At 45.8% G+C, this 18,325-nt stretch overlaps 1 protein-coding gene across 3 annotated transcripts in view; it reads left to right on the forward strand.

Annotated features, from left to right (window-relative positions):
- Window positions 1-16,584, forward strand: part of L (zinc finger protein Lobe) — a 65,597-nt gene extending 49,013 nt beyond the window's left edge. The window contains exons 1-7 of one of the 3 annotated variants that reach the window (XM_076899433.1): window positions 3,048-3,212; window positions 6,975-7,213; window positions 9,108-9,250; window positions 12,658-14,386; window positions 14,480-15,550; window positions 15,617-15,841; window positions 16,118-16,584. In XM_076899433.1, the coding sequence (XP_076755548.1) occupies window positions 3,116-3,212; window positions 6,975-7,213; window positions 9,108-9,250; window positions 12,658-14,386; window positions 14,480-15,550; window positions 15,617-15,841; window positions 16,118-16,492 (3,879 nt within the window). In that variant the 5' untranslated portion in view covers window positions 3,048-3,115 and the 3' untranslated portion in view covers window positions 16,493-16,584. Of the gene's footprint in view, window positions 1-3,047; window positions 3,213-6,974; window positions 7,214-9,107; window positions 9,251-12,657; window positions 14,387-14,479; window positions 15,551-15,616; window positions 15,842-16,117 lie in introns of those variants that run through there. The other 2 variants (XM_076899426.1, XM_076899442.1) reach the window with 2 other exon arrangements.
- Window positions 16,585-18,325: the final 1,741 nt, after the last annotated feature.

Genomic DNA, 18,325 nt, shown 5'->3' on the forward strand with positions numbered 1-18,325 from the left:
CGATCTTTATTCACGTCGTAAAGAGATGTTTCGAAGTTTACAAAAAATTGAAAGAAAGAATGAAGTCGAAAGGAGGTAAAAGATATTTTAAAGCAAGCTAAAAGAAAAAAATGATAGTAAATGAAAATAAAAGGATCGAGGGCAAGTTAAATGTATTATAGAGCGGTCTCGAGGACGTAGTCAATGGTGCTTGGCCATGTAACGATTTTTCGCGGTGGTTAGAGAGTCGAAAGGGACCGAGGATCGTTGGACGTGCGTGCCTAAGGCGATCTCTAATGGCAGGAACGTCTTTTTGCCCGGGCTGTCTCGCATCGCTGCCAGTCGCACAGTTTCCCTGCTCGGTGTCGAATAAAGTAGCCGCCTGCACGATTCGGTCCAGTTGCGGGATCGATAAAACCAGCAAAAACGAGCCACGATGAAAACTTAATAGTGGAAGGAAACATTCGAGCCAATTAAAACGTGCATCCCTGCGAAACGCTTCATCGACATTTTATTTATACCCGATTATTTCCAACCAGACAGAGGAAGTGATAATGCTTCTCGCTCTTTTTTTCGCTTCTCTGATGAATGATAGCTGTATTAAAGAATCGATAATAATTTTATAATCTTTAAAGAATCACGATTCCTCTGTTTTAACATGTGTATCAGGTGTTCCAGTATTAAAATGTAAGAAAAATGGCGAGAGATCGATAGATTGATCTATTGAAAATTTGAAGACATAAATGTGAGATTAAAAAGTAACGAGGCATCGACAGAAGGGGATACGTACGAATGACGTGGTCGAGGCCGAAGATCACCTAATGCCACGATCGCAACGAGATAAATAATCGCGATTCGTTTGCTTAACACGCGAATCAGATGCTCCAATATTAAAATAAAAGAAAAATTGCTAGGGATTGTTAAGTTGATTTGTTGGAAATTTGAATAAAATTGAGCGAAAAGACGTAAACGCGAGATTAAGAAGTAACGAGGCATCGACAGAAGGGGATACGTGCGAATGACGTGGTCGGGGCCGAAGATCACCTAATGCCACGATCGCAACGAGATAAATAATCGCGATTCGTTTGCTTAACGCGCGGATCAGATGCTCCAATATTAAAATAAAAGAAAAATTGCTAGGGATTGTTAAGTTGATTTGTTGGAAATTTGAATAAGATTGAGCGAAAAGACGTAAACGCGAGATTAAGAAGTAACGAGGCATCGACAGAAGGGGATACGTGCGAATGACGTGGTCGGGGCCGAAGACCACCTAATGCCACGATCGCAACGAGATAAATAATCGCGATGGGTGGGCGCCTCGCGCCTCCCCGTGCACGGGTTACACACCTCGTGGGTCCCCGTAGGGAGCCAGATCTCCTCTGTAGCCCCCATAAGGTGGTACAGAGCTCCAGCCGTGTGTGAGAATCCATTCCAGTCGATTTCACAGGGGTTGCAGGGGGTCTCTCTCTCCACTTCGGATTCCGCTTTCTTTTCTTCGCCCTCTTTTTCCCCGCGGCCTCTTCTATTTCTTTTTTTTTTCTCCCAACCCCCCCTACTTCACCCTCTTTCTTTCTTTTCTGCTGTTTTCGGAAGTCCCGCGTGCACGCACAGCCAAACGCGAACTCTCCGATCGGGATCCCCGATAGGAACCCCGCTGGCGAACCTTGGAAATAGATTTCACGGAAACTATGCGTCGTGCTGGTTATTTTCTATGACGAACACTCTCTTGGCAGCTCGTTAACTGTCATTTAGTCAGTTTGGGAAAGTCGACGACTTCGAGCCAGACTTACTCCACTCGTTAAGCTAGATTTCTCATAGCACTGCTAATGTCCTTAAAAATCTTGTACAAACCAAGACGTCATCTCTTCCTACCACCCTTCGTACAAGAAATACCTTTCTCGATCTACTAAAAAAATTCTAAACCTCAATGAAACGATCTTCTCGACCAGTGCTTGCGTGTTCACTGGTTCCAAGGTACCCAAATCCCCTCGATTCGCAACAGAAGCGATCGAAACCGATTCGTTCTATCTCCTCGTGGTCCCCACTACCGTGCGTGCCGAAAACAGGAAGTAGCGGCGGCCAACCCGGTCACCCCAGCCAGGCGAGGGGGCGCACATAGGTGGTATTAGGTGATCGTAGAAGGTGGACGAAAGGTTAAATAGGTGCCAGAGAGGTAGCCGGAAAGGTGGGTGTACTCGTTAGTGTGCGATCCCGCCTACCGTCCAATGCGGTCGCTGGTTTCCCAAGGGACTCCCTGGCCTCTCTGGCGTACGGCTTTTGCGGTCCCTTCTCCTTCCACTCGACGGGCACTCTTTCGCTTTCAGGAGGAGGACGACTTGGTGCGTCGCTTTTGCATCGTGCGCGATAATAGTCATCGGTGGGTTCCACGGGTTAGTGCGCGTTTCTACACCCGACCGGCTCGCGGCGAACAGAGCCGAGAGTCGCTGGATCCCCCAGTCCTTGCGATCGAACGATCGAGGCCGGATCGAGATCCTACTCCAGACCGGATCCCACCGTCGAATTTCGACCTTCCACGCGCGCACTCGAGAACCGTCGTTTCCTCGACTTTACTCGATTCGAGGAGATCGAAATTATCGTATCGGATCGCTCGATGGACAGTGCGATTTATCATTGGTGACTTTGATCGTTATTGAGTTTCACGCGTGTTGGAGATCTTGGTCCGGATCCCACCGTCGAATTTCGACCATCCACGCGCGCACTCGAGAACCGTCGTTTCCTCGACTTTACTCGATTCGAGGAGATCGAAATTTGTATCGGATCGCTCGATGGACAGTGCGATTTATCATTGGTGACTCTGAGCGTTATTGGATCTCACGCGTGGTGGAGACCTTGGTTTTTGTTTTTTTTTTATTGACGATAATCAGGGATAGTTGTAGGGTTGTCGAGTACTGAACTGTGTGGCGGGAAAACTGTGAACGCTTGAACAAATATAGCATTCGACTTTTGTTGACTTTGTGCGAGTTATTTCGAGTATGATAGCGCGTTTTGTGGAACGTCGCGTTACTTGATAATTGGTAGACTCGGTGAGAAGAGTATATATGATTGGTAGCAAGGTGATGGTGAATCTGGGTGATATTAAGTACGCACGGGTTAGCTGAACACGAAGAGGATCAAAATGTTGTTCAAGGGGAACAGTTCAAGGTTGGAGTTGTTAATCGGGAAGATCCAGGCTCATAAAGAACCTTCGCAGGATGAGCAACACAAGTCGAAAGGTATGACTGTTTATATACTTTTTTATTTGCTATTTCTTTCTTCTGTGATGATAATTTTATCCTATTTTTTATTCACCAATTGAGATCAGGATCGATACTTTATTCTTGTTATTTCACAGAAATGTATTTTCGTCAACTATTCTCCGCTTCATATTTCGTCTCTCCAATTTCAATCAATCTGATCCTAATTGATCGTTAACTCCCTCGCTATTAAGAGCCGCTCGCGATGACACGTCGTCATCGAGTCTCTGATACAATTTTTTCCAGAACGATCGTTATAGATCGCGACTGTAAAAAATCTGATCCTCTCCTTTAGATCACGCATTCGCAATTTAAGTATCAAAATAATAAATAAATATATACATAATTATTATTCTACAGAATCAATTTTAATTAACCAACAATAAATTCATTTGAAATATGTATTTAAAAATTCTCAGGTTCAAGTAGCATATATTTATAATAATAATCGAAACATCAATATCAATTAGGGGTTGTGAACGACGAGCCCTTGAAATTCTCGCAACATTCGAAAAATCGATCGTAACGTCGAACGCCAATGAACATTCGAATTGTTCAAGTTCGTTAATAGCAAATTCTTCGTTTAATTACGAGTAATCGATTATGAAATGAATTCCTCTCGATCCGCAGATGACGCTTACGCCAATGCGGTTCGAAAAATCCGCGCAAACCACTGTAAGAGGAGTCTGTCAAAGGTTCGCGTGCTAACATAAGTCACAATTAACGAAGGCGTTAAGTCGGCCCCCTATTAATAAGCGTCGTTCGAAGCGTCCTATAAATAGCGACGGGCACGAGGTGACAACATTATACGCGGCCACATGCGAGCTACGGAGGGATGTATGGACGGGGACGCACACTTCGAGAAGATAAAAACACAATGCAATACGGCTGGCATCGGCAGGTCGCAGAAAAGAGCTTGCCAGTGTTAAGTGCGACTATTTTCGCGTTGATGACACATCGCCGCTGATTGGACGGAATCGAGACTCTAAATAAAACCCCCTTTCGAATCCTCCGACCAGTCTTTTCTTCGTTTTCACGCCATTGCTACCTCTTTTTAGGGGATTCAAAGAAATCGTCCAACTTGGTCCCAACTCTGCGCCTCTTTACCCTACTCTCACCCTTCTCCAGGGGGTTGATCTACGTTCGATCCTCGATTTTTTATTGATCCTCGTTATTCTACTCTTTTGCAAATTTAGAAGAATCACTCGTTGCGATCGTTGGTATCTCACCCCTTGGATTAAATTTAGTTGGAAAAAAAAGAAAAAATGTCGAGCTTGAGATCGAATTGAAATCGTCGTTCGAAAAGAGCAGAGCTTATTATTAAGCGGAGATATCCAACATTCGAAATTAGTTGAGAATAACGCGAACGCTTTACCGCTAGGTAGGTGGATTTTTAAAAGATTTCTAAGAACGATCGAGGCCTTCCATGAATGGGCCGACGACAGGCTTGATCCTGATTTCTTGGCAGCCGCGCGCGAATTGTTGATGACGACGGGATCAGCTGGGTGCTTTGGTACACTCGATCGGCAGCTCGGTTTATATTTATTGCATGCTCACCCGATCCGCCGCGTCTCTTTTTTTCTGCGAGAGGCGCGCGTGAGTCATGCGGGATGCCAATTGGGCGAATGCCTCGACACCGTCCTGACCCGTGTTGCACAATTGCAGGAACACCTGATTTCCACGAGCCCCGCGGTTGCGGCCAACGAAACGTGGACGTCGCGAGGAATCTGAATTCAATTCTGCGACCTTCGAACGTTTTGAGAACGTACAAAGATCTGGAAACATTCTCCAATTTGCGAGTACAGAAATTCCCACGGTTGCCAACGAAAAGTAGACGTCGCAAGGAATCTGAATTCAATTCTGCGACCTTCGAACGTTTTGAGGACGTAGAAATTTGAAGACCATAAAAGATCTAGAAAGATTAGCGAATTTGCGAGTACAGAAATTCCCACGGTTGCGGCCAACGAAAGGTGGACGTCGCGAGGAATCTGAATAACATTCTGCAACCTTCGTATTTGAGAACGTAGGAATTTGAAGACCATAAAAGATTTAGGAACATTCGTAAATTTGCGAGTGCAGAAATTTGAGTGCAATTCGTGCCTCTTCGCCCCAAACTTTCACCTACGACTCAAATCTTTCTGCTATGAAAAGAAAATGTCGCAAGTAGCGTAGAAAATAGGTCCACAGTCTCTAGTTTCTATGCGATCGCGGAAAGCCGGAGAGCCGGACGCGTGGGTGGAGGATGCGACCCATTTAAGCGGATCCACTGTCTGCGATCCGATCTCGTTGGGTGGTGGTCTCGCGCGTCCGTATTTCGAGGAGCTCGCGAGGCAGTGACGGCGGCGGGATTCCGCAAAATCTCTTAAATCCACTGGTGGGTGTCGGATCCAGCGTGTGGACCGGGCAAATGAGGAAACGGCCAACTAGCCGAGTCATTTCCACCGTTTACCAGGGCCACTTTGCTCTATCCGACCCGGTGGGAGTCTTCATTCCTGCCAATTATTAATTATTCGACTCGCCTCGTCCGGATGTCTCCTTTGCCACCGGTTTTCTTCTTCTACCACGGACGCGTTTCTTTCCCTCGATCTACTCTCTCACTGGCATCGTTTCACCCGTTTATTCCCTCCAATCTTCATTTTCTTTCGATGCCAGATGAGTATCTCTGTTTCGTATCGTAGATCTGAAAAAACATATTCGTATTTACTGAAATTTCCCTTTGCAAACGACGATCGCTTAACCCTTTGCACTTGGATGTCTCCTGTGAGAGGACATCGCAACTCTAATGTATCGCTTGGATATCTCCTCTGAGAAGACATTGGAATTATTCCTTTGGTAAACGCGTTTGCCTGAAGTTTTCTATTGAAATAGAAATTTTCTATTGCTGTTAGACGTTAGCAATAGATATGCTAAAGTCTGAGAAGATCCAGAGTGCAAAGGGTTAAAGTTTCACTCCTGAGTTGGAACCCATAGTTGGTGAAATCCTTCGAAAAATCGTCCCAGAAATATCATTTCTGCGAGCGTATATCTCGCAGAAATTGGACAACAGGACGATGGCAAACGGGAGAGGGTGTAGAATAGAGAATGCGCGCTTTTCTTCTGTCCACAAAGACCAGTCCTCCCGGAGGACGAACGGCAGAGCTTCTTGACGAGGCGCACGGGTTAATGGTACCAGTTTCACCGTACACTCGTTACGAAAACGATACGAAGAGACATGTAACGGGCGAGGTGAGGTCAGCCAGATCTCTTGTAATATTCGTACGTGCGTTCGAGTTCGTAAGGTCATTTATGAAACTGGTCCGTCTTACGACATTCATAAACCTGTTCCTCGAGAAGGATCGCTCAAAAATCCTGCCACTGGTTGTCCCGCGTATGGAACATCGATGTTGCCAACCGATCGGCAACTTTCAGCCTGTGAGAACAATTATTACATAATTAAAAAATCAATTTCAACCTCGTTCCCCGTTAAATCGCAACGCGTAAGAGATCCCAAAATGGTATTACTAACATGACCAAGGAAATAAAAATTCTGAATGACGCGTTCGTCCATCCCCTGCTAGCATTGATACAAATGGCCGGTCCTATTTGCCCACAGCGAAACAAGGAACGATTTATATCTGTTAGACTCTCAGTCCTCCTCTCTTCAGCGTCCATCTTAAATAAATCATGAAAAAATAGCGGGCCATTCGCGTGGAAGGAATTCCATCGTTTTCCACGAGACTGAGGATTTTCTTCTGATTGCAGAGGCCTTGGGGACCGGAAGTTCGTCGTGGCAGAGCGAGGATGGCGGGCCGGTCTCGCGACGCGGCGGGGAGACGCCGTCGTCTTGCGCGACGCCGACGTCGGCCAGCTTCCCGTCGGAGCCTGAGGTCGACACCGACGTCGGCGTCAACGCCGACGGAAACAACGCGACCGCCCCTTACCCCTGCCAATTCTGCGACCGCACCTTTCCGCGTCTCAGCTACCTGAAGAAACACGAACAGGTACCTCTAATCGTGTCTACTCTTACCCTCCAACTACAATTTATTAATTGCGATCCTGCGATTCTTAATCCATGTTCGAACGAATCTTTAATTACGACACAAATTAGAAATTGCTAAAATACGTTTTAGAAGGTAACGCCTCTGAGAAGCAACAACTTCGAATCTTCGAGCGTGAATAGAAGTTTCCTCGTGATTCTGCGATCCTTAATCGATATTCGAACGAATCTTTAATTACGATACAAGTTAGAAGTTGCTAAGAAACATTTTGGAAGGTAACGCCTCTGAGAAGCGATAACTTCGAGTCTTCGAGCGTGAATAGAAAAAGTTCCCTCGTGATTCGAGCGGGATAAATTCTTCAGAAGATCTCGCGCGGCGACGTCGTGACTCAAGAGTTCTAGGTTTAAGGTTCAAAGCCTGGAACTTGTCCAGAAGTTGAATATCGCGGATAAGTCTCGGAGGCGCGGAAGACGCGTGGCCGCGTCCGATTTTTCTGTTTTGCATGGCGGTGGCATTAGAAGAGGCTGGCTCTTCCGCGTCCGAGCCGACGAACGCGGGTCATCGTCGGGTCAAAATCTGTTCCATGGCTCATAACAGGTTGTACCGGTCAGGTTGTTCCTTCCAGGTGGCTCTACGTAGCTTCGGCTTCTCCTCTCCGCTTTTCAAGCCTCGATAAAAGCCGCTTCCACATACGCGTGCTGAATCCCCGGTTCGCTTCCAGATACGAGCACGATAACGGAGATAAATTTCGTTCAGGGGCTATGAAATCTTCCTCTATCGCCTTGGACCTTCTCTCGCCTTCTCCCTTTCTCCCTTCACCCCTTCGTACAGTACCTACGAATTAGAAAATTTCGTGCTTTCGTTTATTCGTTCTCTTTATCATTAAATTGAAATTAAACTCACCGGATATTCGCGATAATATTTTGCAGACGACACTCTCCAGTGTGACTATTGCCAAGGAGTGTCAAAAATGATTCGTTTACGTATTTATTAGCGTACAAAATCTGCCTGTTGCTTGTTTAAATATCGACAAGGGTTCCAACGTCGTCTATAACAGTATTTAGCGGATCGAATCGAGGAGAGAATCGCAAAATAACGAGAGGACGGGGACACCGCGGTGGTGGTACGAGGAGCAAAAGAATCGACGGGCAAGAAAGTTCCACGGCGAGGAATTCACTCCGGTGGTTGTCACCCAGGTAGATCAGTGTGACCGATATGATCGCGAATGGGCCGGGTCATTCTCTTTGTCCAAGCTCTCTTTTTATGCTCTCTTCGCTGCTCGAGTCGGTCTTCGTCCAACGAAGTAACCTCGGCACGTACGACTTTCGAGCCGTCGCGGTCGGCTCCTTTGAAGAGACAATCCGGACGGAAGGGCGAAGCGATCGCCTCCTTGTTGAACAATCTCTGTATCGTGACGTATACACGTGAAGTTCCTCGACGTAGAAAAGGAGAACGAAGGATAAGAAACGTTTTTGGGAAATTCTCTGTTCAGTCGATCGTTGGGGTAACTTCGATACCGATAATGCTCGAGGACGTTTAATTAACGCTATGCCGTCCGCGCGTCTAATCTAGATTTTTTCGTGTCGCGCCAGTGGTACTGACTTTCATAATTTACTGTTAGTTAAACAGAACACGCAATATTAATTTTCGTTCTACAGTTTTGAACACCATAATACAGCCACTGGCACTTACCTGATAATTTTTGCATGCCACCAACGAGGAGCCATCAGCACTTAGCCGATAATTTTTGAATGCACCAACGTGGAGCCACCGACACTTTACCCAATAGTTTTCGCGTGCCACCAACGTGGAGCCACCGTACATTAAACTGTTAATCGCGCGGTTGGATGGTACGCATTCGTGTTATTAACCGTAGCCGTTTATGCGAATGTTGCAGAGCCACGGTGACCAAATGCCGTATAGATGCAGTTGGTGTGCCAGATTGTTCAAACACAAACGCAGCCGGGATAGACACGTGAAACTTCACACGGGCGACCGAAGATATCGATGCACGCACTGCGAGGCTGCTTTCTCCAGGAGGTAAGCCTACAAGTCCATACTGGTTTCCCAAACGAGCTCGTAGAGATAAAACTCCCTAATCGTTCTTTAAAAGGATGGCCGACGATCTTCGTACGGTTGCCACATCCTTCAAATTACGTCACTTATTCAGCTAATTAATTGGAAACAGGTTTACGGGTAGTCGGTTAAGTACTTCCGAAGGCTACTTCGTACGGTTTCCTGCTAAAGAAGATTCGTTCTTAGTGTTAGATAAAACTCGAAACGTTTGGGTTGAATATTATACTTGGGTGAGCACGCTCGAACGCGCAAGTGGTATGAGTCAATTATTTTAGATACCTACCTCGTAGATTCTATTAGAATTTTAAATGGCTTGTATTTTATTGTATTATTTTGATCCCTTTTTATTAATCCTCATGCGTTTATTAATTTAATTAACTGACCTACCCTAAATTGAGTGTTTAATATTATTAGACTAACCGTTTAATCTGTCGCCATTTTAAATTATGAAACGTGATCTTTTTGCTACAAAGATAATGTTTAGCGATGAGATTCCTCTAATTAAAATTCATCGGCTGGTTTCGTTGCTTTTTTTATCAATCTAGCACGATTAACAGTAAAACCTCTTAACCGTTTGAATGCCACGGACTTTTGGAGGAATCCCATCGAAAATTACCACGAAGAGAAGTTCTTCGTTTAAGAGCGCTAGTTAGAACAATGATGCTTCTTAGTTTCTCAAAGTTCCAAGACTCAAAGTTCCAGATGCCTTGGAAATGATAGCCAGACGCGATGACGCTTCTCCATTTCTCAAACTTCCAAGACTCAAAGTTCCAGAACCCTTGGAGATGATAGGCAGAAGCGATGGCGCATCTCAGTTTCTCAAACTACCAAGACTCAAAGTTCCAGAGGCCTTGTGGATGATAGGCAGACTCTACGGCGCTTTTCAATTTCTCAAAATTCCAGAAGCCTTCGAAATGATAGACAAATACAATGGCTATTCTCAATTTCTCAAACTTCCAAGACTCAAAGTTCCAGAACCCTTGGAGATGATAGGCAGAGGCGATGGCGCATCTCAGTTTCTCAAACTACCAAGACTCAAAGTTCCAGAGGCCTTGGGGATGATAGGCAGACTCTACGGCGCTTTTCAATTTCTCAAAATTCCAGAAGCCTTGGAAATGATAGACAAATACAATGCCTATTCTCAATTTCTCAAACTACCAAGACTCAAAGTTCCAGAGGCCTTGGGGATGATAGGCAGACTCTACGGCGCTTTTCAATTTTTCAAAATTCCAGAAGCCTTGGAAATGATAGACAAATACAATGGCTATTCTCAATTTCTCAAACATGCAAGACTCAACGTTCCAAAGACCTTAAGGATGATAAACAGAATCACCAGCGCTTCTCAATTTCTCAAACAAGCTCCAAGCGACTCAACTGCTCCGTTTTGCTACTTCTTCATAAAAAATCTCGTGCCATTCTTACAAGTATCCAGCTTACACTCAATTCGGCGCTTCTCACCGACTAACCGGCGCTTCGAAGCACCGAACGGAGCTCGATCGCGGCGTCTGGCACTGTAACGGGTGAAGGAAACCCGGAAAGCGTTAAACGAAAGGCTCGCGGAGGCCGACATTCAGGGGGACCGATCCGTCGTTTGACAAATGAGTAATGATCGCGCGACGACCGCGGCCCCGGCTGGCATTAGTCAAGCTTACTCTCTTACGTGACTCTTTCTGTTCCACCCGGAGCCGTCTCCTCTCCTATCTTCGGCTCTCCCCTTTTCTCCCGCATTCACGTCGCGGTTATTGAAATGCTAAGCTGGCAGAGAGAGAGCCAGGCGGGCAGCGCAAGGGTGGCGAGGCGCGCGCGCACCTTTTCGTCCTTTAAAGCGTGTCCGCGTCGGCCGAGGAGCGCGTTCGCTCGCGCACGCGAGCCCACGTGAACAACAGGGACAGAGGGGCCCCGCGTTCTCTGTTGGTCGTCCAGGTGAGTGGACAGGTAGGCGCATAGGTGTTACAGGACAACAGGTAGAACATTAGTCAAGTGCCTCGTTGCTGCTTCGTCCACCGACGCTTCGTGGAGCTTACGTCGCTGTTACGACCTTCTGTCTTACTTTCTTCTACAAACTTCAAGCTTTTCAGGTTTTTAACTATGAGTCACTGTAACGCGTTTACATCACTTTTGGTATTTAAGGTTTGTTTTCTTGGATATTCTATATTTTTCTTAGAATTCTGCGAGTAAATGAATAGCGAACGAGGTTTGAGAAAGTAGGGTAGGTATGAGAGTAGAAGCGCGGTTATTCGAATTTACGATAGCCGAGGATATCGAAGATGTAGGTATTGTCAGGAGGAATAGAAAGTCTTAACAGAGACTTAGCCTGTCAGCCATTATTACAATCGCATTGCTGGATCTTTACGCCACATCTCTATTCGTTCTTCCAGCCTGACAGTCGGCTTGGGTGACCCAACAAAAGGGTGAAAACCCCTGTGGTTCTCACATAGATCCCGCAAGCCACGGGGGATCTGAATACGCGATCGAGATCGCTCGGACGCACGCTCGACCAATCGTTATCCATGGATTGTCTGCCGTAGAAAAAAAGAGGAAACGAATAATGAATCGATCTTCTAATTTGGTGAAAATTATCCTAATAGCTAACGGGACCACCAGATTTTTTTTTAATATTTCCAAGTTTGGAGATCGTTCGTGACGAAAATGCTAAATCAGAATGCTGGTAATCCAAGAGTGGAAAAAACAGGAAATCACTCTTTTTTATTCACAAAATACTTCACCATAATTATTGCCACTGAATTCAAACTCGACGAATCAAAAATAAACTAGCTATTTCTAAAATGCAACAGCTTGTCCAATAATTGGTTCATCGTCGTTGTCGCATCGCAGAAAAACCGCGCTCTGTCCATTAGAGTCCGCAGAGAGCGGTTCCTCCGGTTCAACGCTCTTTTTTCGGCCAGACAAAGCGCATAGAGCCCCGATACAAGCGATAATAGGGCGACCAGAGCGTAACCAGTCGATAATCCTGCCGTATGAATTATTCAGACGCAAAGTGCAAGAGCGAATTTGCCGTCTGTCTTCGTTTCTGAACCGAGTCGAGACAGTGACCGGTTGGGCCAACCGAATGGTGACCTCGCCTTATAACGGATTTAGTTTTCCACCGGATGGATGAATTATTCATTGGCCCGGTGACGCGTGCACGCGGGAAAATTGTTGACCCATCGTTCGCGTCACTTTATTCTCATCAACGATATATACCACCGATGATGGTCTGATAATACTCTGGAACTGGACACAGTCGACCCTCCAGTTCACTGTACCAGGCTCATCCTTCTACAATTATTATCGTTAACATCTCTTTCAATAATATCGATAAACTATACAAAGTACTTAATAATCCATCGCGTGAACCCTTTAATTTTCAGCGACCACCTGAAGATCCACATGAAAACTCACGACACCCAAAAACCGTACCAATGCACAGCCTGCTCTCGAGGTTACAACACCGCAGCTGCGTTGACGTCCCACATGCAGTCCCACAAGAAGCACCATCAGTCGCAAGGAACAGGGAAGCTCCAGGACATCGACTACGGACGAAGAAGCGTGTCCTCTCACAGCACGTCGTCCCCGCCTGTTCCAAGTTCCCCATCGCCTTCGTTGAACCTGACGTTGAACCAGAAAGCAGCATTGAAGAGCTCTCACGGCAGCGCGTCGACCACTCCGATCCTGAGCTCTCCGTTGAAGCTGGCCTGCATGTACTGCACCAGGGACTCCTTCAGCTGCATGCAACAGCTTCAGATGCACGTGCACACGATGCACCAGGCTATCCTGAGTGGCGAGACAGTTGGGGTGTCGCCAACGTCGAACAGAACTAGTGAACAGGTGGCTTACCAACGTGAGAAGACGCTGGATCGCACCGAGGGATCCTCCAAGGATCACGAGAGGAAGTACCAAGGGAGTTCCGAGGTGTCCATAGAGAAGGATCGGTACGAGAACGCGTTCACGTGCAACCAGTGCACGATGAAGTTCTCCACGTTGAGTACATTGAGGGACCACTTGGTCTCTATCCACAGGATCGACGGTTTCGGCTCTGGCCTGATGATGTGCCCGCTCTGCGGTATTCCTTGCGCCTCTGCGGCTGCCTACGCGGAGCATTACGTTCTGCAGCACTGTGAGAATCGACGAGTGGGCCCCAGCGAGAGCAGGGACTACGGAGACACCAAGATGAACGGTAGTTACGAGTCGAAAAGCACCAGGAGCCAGAAGTGCAGAGAGCAAACATCGTCTGAGCCAGCTGATTTAACCAGCAAACATTCCACCAGCACTGAAAACAGCTACACTGCCGGGACCCTGCTCTGCGGCCAGTGCGGGGCAGCTTTGAAAGACTTCGAGTCGTTCAGAGAACATCTAGCGAGACACCTGCAAGCTGACCATCGAAACGACGTCGTCAGACACCCGTGTCCGAAGTGCGAGGCCACGTTTCAAGACAGAGAGGGCATGCTCGTGCATCTGACCAAACACTACTTGGGCCAGATCAGCAAAGAGTACGCCTGCGGGGCTTGCAAGAAGCTCTACCCGCATCCTGATCTTCTTCAGAGGCACTTGCTCGACAGCCACGCTCACCATCTCTACAGGTGTGCCTTGTGCAGAGACACTTTCGATTCCAGGGTGGCCATACAGGTGCATTTCGCTGTGAAGCACAGCCAAGAGTGCAGGATCTACCGCTGCAACGTGTGCACGGTGTCCAACAATGAGAATTCGCCGGGAAATGCACCTGGGGAGGGGAAGAGCTTCTTCAGGAGCGAATCTGAGATGGCGAGTCATGTCAGAAACGTCCATGCGCCACCTACAGTGTCGAGTAACAGCCCCGTGGTCAGAAGTCCAGCCTCGACGCCTGGGATAACCGGCAACCCTGGGCCCAGATGCGTTTTCTGCGGCATCTGTTGCAATTCTGAACTGGAATTGCAGCTCCATTTGGCCAGTCACTCGGCTAGCTTGTACAGGTGCCCGGTTTGCAGAGAAGGATTCGCGGTGGAATTTTTGCTGGACAGGCACATCGCTCAGGCGCATCATTCCAGCGAGCACCAGGGTGCTGTTAGAAGCAGTTCCAGGGAGAATGGAAGGATTGGGAGGCCAGCCAGGTTGCAAGACGAGGTAATATCAACGTTTCATCAACTTAGATTGTAAGACTATCTAGTGATCGAATAGATTACAGTTTCTAACACATCCCACGTTCTTCTCGCGCAGAGCAAATCCCAGAAAAGAGGTCGTTCCCCAGCGGCCAGCAACAACAACTCCTTGAATCAACGGGATAACAACAACAAACGTCCGAATTACGCGAACACATCCGCGCAGCAATGCGACCTATGCGAACGTGGCGAATTCTCGAACGAAGCGGAGCTACAAGCCCACAAGAAGCTAGCCCACGCGCCAGCCAAGCTCCAAAACAAATCTCTCTCGAACCTAAGCATGACCTGCGCGTACTGCGGGGAGGTGTGTCGCTCCAGAACCGAGCTGGAGTCCCACACGAGGATCCAGCACGCCTCGAACGAGCCTGGCGGACGTCACAAGTGCAACATCTGCGACGAGGTGTGCCCCTCTGGAGCGACGCTGGCCGAGCACAAGTTACAGAAGCATTGTAAGATCCAGTTAAGCGACACCTGCATCGTTTGCCGTGGGAACCTGACGTCAGAGTCCCAATTCTTGGAGCACGTGCAAAGGCACAGCTTAGAGAACGTGGATCCCCAGCAAAGACTGGACGGTTCCCTCCCTCACCTCCCAGCTGCCTGTGTAGTCTGCAGACAGACACTGATCAGCGACCTGGAGTGTCGTCTGCACGCCAGGCACCATTTGAGGGCCTCCACGGGGTCCCACAGCGTCGGTTCCAGTCCGAGTCCGAACCAGCAGAGCCAGGGTCCGAGCTGCTGTCTCTGTTTGAGGGATTACTCGGCCGACGACTTCGTCAATCTACCACCAAGCCACGTGAGCGGCGGTGGACAGTCTCTGAGAGTCTGCAAGTCTTGTTACATTCGACATTCACAAGGTCTGCCTATTCTGAACTCACCGTACGAGCCTGCCAGGTCGAAATGCGACCGTCCTTGGGTATCCAGCGGCAAGGACGGCCAGTGGGACGGTTCCAGGGATCGGTGGGAGTTCCAGAGTAGATTCAAGGAGGATCGAAGCGAGGCGAACGATAGTATGAAGTGTCAGGATTGTGGGGTGAAGTTCGAGGACGCTGAGGAGGTCGAGAAGCATAGGATGGCGGAGCATGAGAAAGCTGGGGCTGCTTCGAACACGTACACTTGTATACAGTGTCAGGTAAGAGAAGTTGCTTAATAATTTAAGTTGTAACAGATTCGTGTTATAATGAATTCTTCGTTTCAGATGTCCTTTCCAACGGAAGCAAAAATACAACAGCATGTAAGAAAGGAACACTTGGAAGCATCAGGGAAAGCTTCCATCGAGGCTCTACGATGTCATCTGTGCCTATTCGAAGCCAGCAGTCCTCTACAATTGCAGAGCCACTTGATAGAGCACACTTTTGCCGGATGTGCCGCTCTCAGCTGCTATATCTGCCAGTCTCTGTTCACTGCGCCTATTGGGCTTCAGGTATCTACAAAATAAATCAATTCTCAATGATATTTTGTGAAACAGTTAACCCATTCACTGCCAACTACGAGATACCTCGTAGCTTGCTCTACAAGCTTAAATTGTTTGCAATCGTTCAAGGAATAAATTTATGGCCCTTTCGGTTAGAGATTATTAGATAAGATCCTTGTTTCCTGTAAAATAAAGTCTTGGCATCCAGAGCAAGACGCTTTAAACTATAAAATTTATTGAGCTGGTAATATATACTCTTGTTAATTGAAATTAATCGCTCTTTAGAACCATATGCTCCAAGAGCATGGCCTGGGAGCTCGACCGTACGACTGTTCCAAGTGCACCCTCAAGTTCTTCTTCAGAGCAGAACTGGACCACCATATGTTAACGTTTCATCGTCTTGGCGACGTGTCTTCACCCACTGCGGACGGACAACACGCTGCAGAGATGAAACCAAGGGACACGGAGGAGAGGAACAGCGAGAACGAAGTTACAGTGAAAGAAGAAATGATGCCGGACATCGCAGACGAGGAAGAAGAGATCAACGTGGACGAGCAAGTGGAACAGGACGATAACGCGTCGGACAAGCAGCCAGAACTTGAGAAGAAGCTGAAAACTGAACACGAAGGGGAGACCGCTCCCGAGAAGATAGAATCGTGATCATTTCCTAATTAATAGATGATAAGTTTGCGATTGAACCGCGAGAATAGACCCTCCCCATCCATGAGCCATCGGATAAGCTCGCCACTTAATAGTTAACGTTTAAAATAAGAGTAAACTAACGTTACATAGTTGCAAGAGCTGTTTACTGTTCAACTGTCTATACTACGGAGGGAATGAAATCATACAGTGCTTGTAATGTTTTCTTTAGACGCTCACTTGAACGAACTTCTTTCTATGACTCATGGATGGGGGTGCGAATTAAGGGAAGGCCACCACTATTTTGTACATACACGTGTTTCTGTTAACTTCATTCATAATTTGTCTCTCTCACGGAGTACGAACAAAGTTAATTTATTTTACAAGGTAATAATTACTGTTTCTATTGTGTAGTTGATTTTTTTCTAAGTTAGAAGTTTATATCAGGATTTTCCAAATAGGATTTATTAATCACAAATAATTCTATCTTGACGAGGTGTCAGAAGTTTCTTTATTGGAAAACAGTTACTTTTAGAGTAACGTTTGTTTAGTCGTATCAATTTTATCGGTTGAAACATTTGTATAAGAATGTTTTTATATAATTGTAATTGAGGCGTCGATCGTTCACGTGTACGTTTGTTATAATAACTATCGAAACTACTATTTGAGTGACTATAAAAAGTATGTACAAAAACGATTTTGTATATACTTAATTGTACAGCACAGATAGTACGTTTTGCAATCCTAAATCTTTCTATTGTGAACAATTCTAGTTTCTATATGTATTTTTTTCCAATGTTTTTTTCTGCGAATCCTATCTTAGCTACACGTGAACGATTCTTCTATTTTATTAATAAATAACTTTAACTCGCGTTAAATGTTTAAAATAAGTTACAGCGTTGAGTTTCATTGTGTTTATTCACAGATTCTCTCTTTCTTCTCTACGTTAACCGTTAATATCGCTTGACATTAATTTTTGTATATTGAAATGTACTCTACGATCGACCTGAACGAACTTGTAACATAATAGCGTCGTTATTTCTTATTAGACGATTTAAGAATAAAGAGAAAGGGGAAGGAACTATTTGAAAAGTGTCTGTACCGAAGATGCAGCTTGTAAATACGTTGAATAGTACGTATTAGGGTGTATTATTAATCGTGTTTTAACAATTTCGATCGGTATTGTAAGCGAGAATGGTTATTTAAAGGAAGCAGATGCAATAACATGTCCATTAGGCTTAGCAAGCCGGTAAGATAGTTCTTTACAGAATAAATTATTGTTTTAAATCAGAAACTGTCCAACAATCGTCCCTACTTTAATTGTAACGTATTACGTTCAAGCATTTTTACCATTTATTAACTACCAGTCCTTTATAGTGTAAGTAATCTTTAATTTGTTCTAAATTAACTTTGAAGAACACTATATTGTAAATCTTAAAACATTGTATGCTTCATGTAAGGAATACTTTAAGTTATATTGATTAGCTAATCGTTTCTTCCTTTTATTTCAGGTGTCACAAAAGCAGAGGTAGCAAGGATGATTTAAAAATTGTATATTTAAGAAGAGGAAAGGAACAGAAATGGAAAGACCAAGAAAAGAAGGAAGGGGGAAGGGACTGGTATATTCTATTATATATATCTAATATTATATCGCATAATTTTAATTTACTTTCAAGATAATTGCTGTAAACTATTTAAATTGTATCTACAACTTATGTTACTTTTTAGTTTAATGTTTCGTTTATCCTTTCAAATGACAAATTAAATTATCGACAGTGAAGTAAAAAAAATTACGAAACTGGTGGCGCCATCTCTGTAAGAACTATCTAAACTATTTGAAAAAGAAGTTCAACT

This window comes from Xylocopa sonorina, chromosome 1 (genome assembly GCF_050948175.1).
Source record: "Xylocopa sonorina isolate GNS202 chromosome 1, iyXylSono1_principal, whole genome shotgun sequence".
NCBI lineage: Eukaryota > Metazoa > Arthropoda > Insecta > Hymenoptera > Apidae > Xylocopa > Xylocopa sonorina.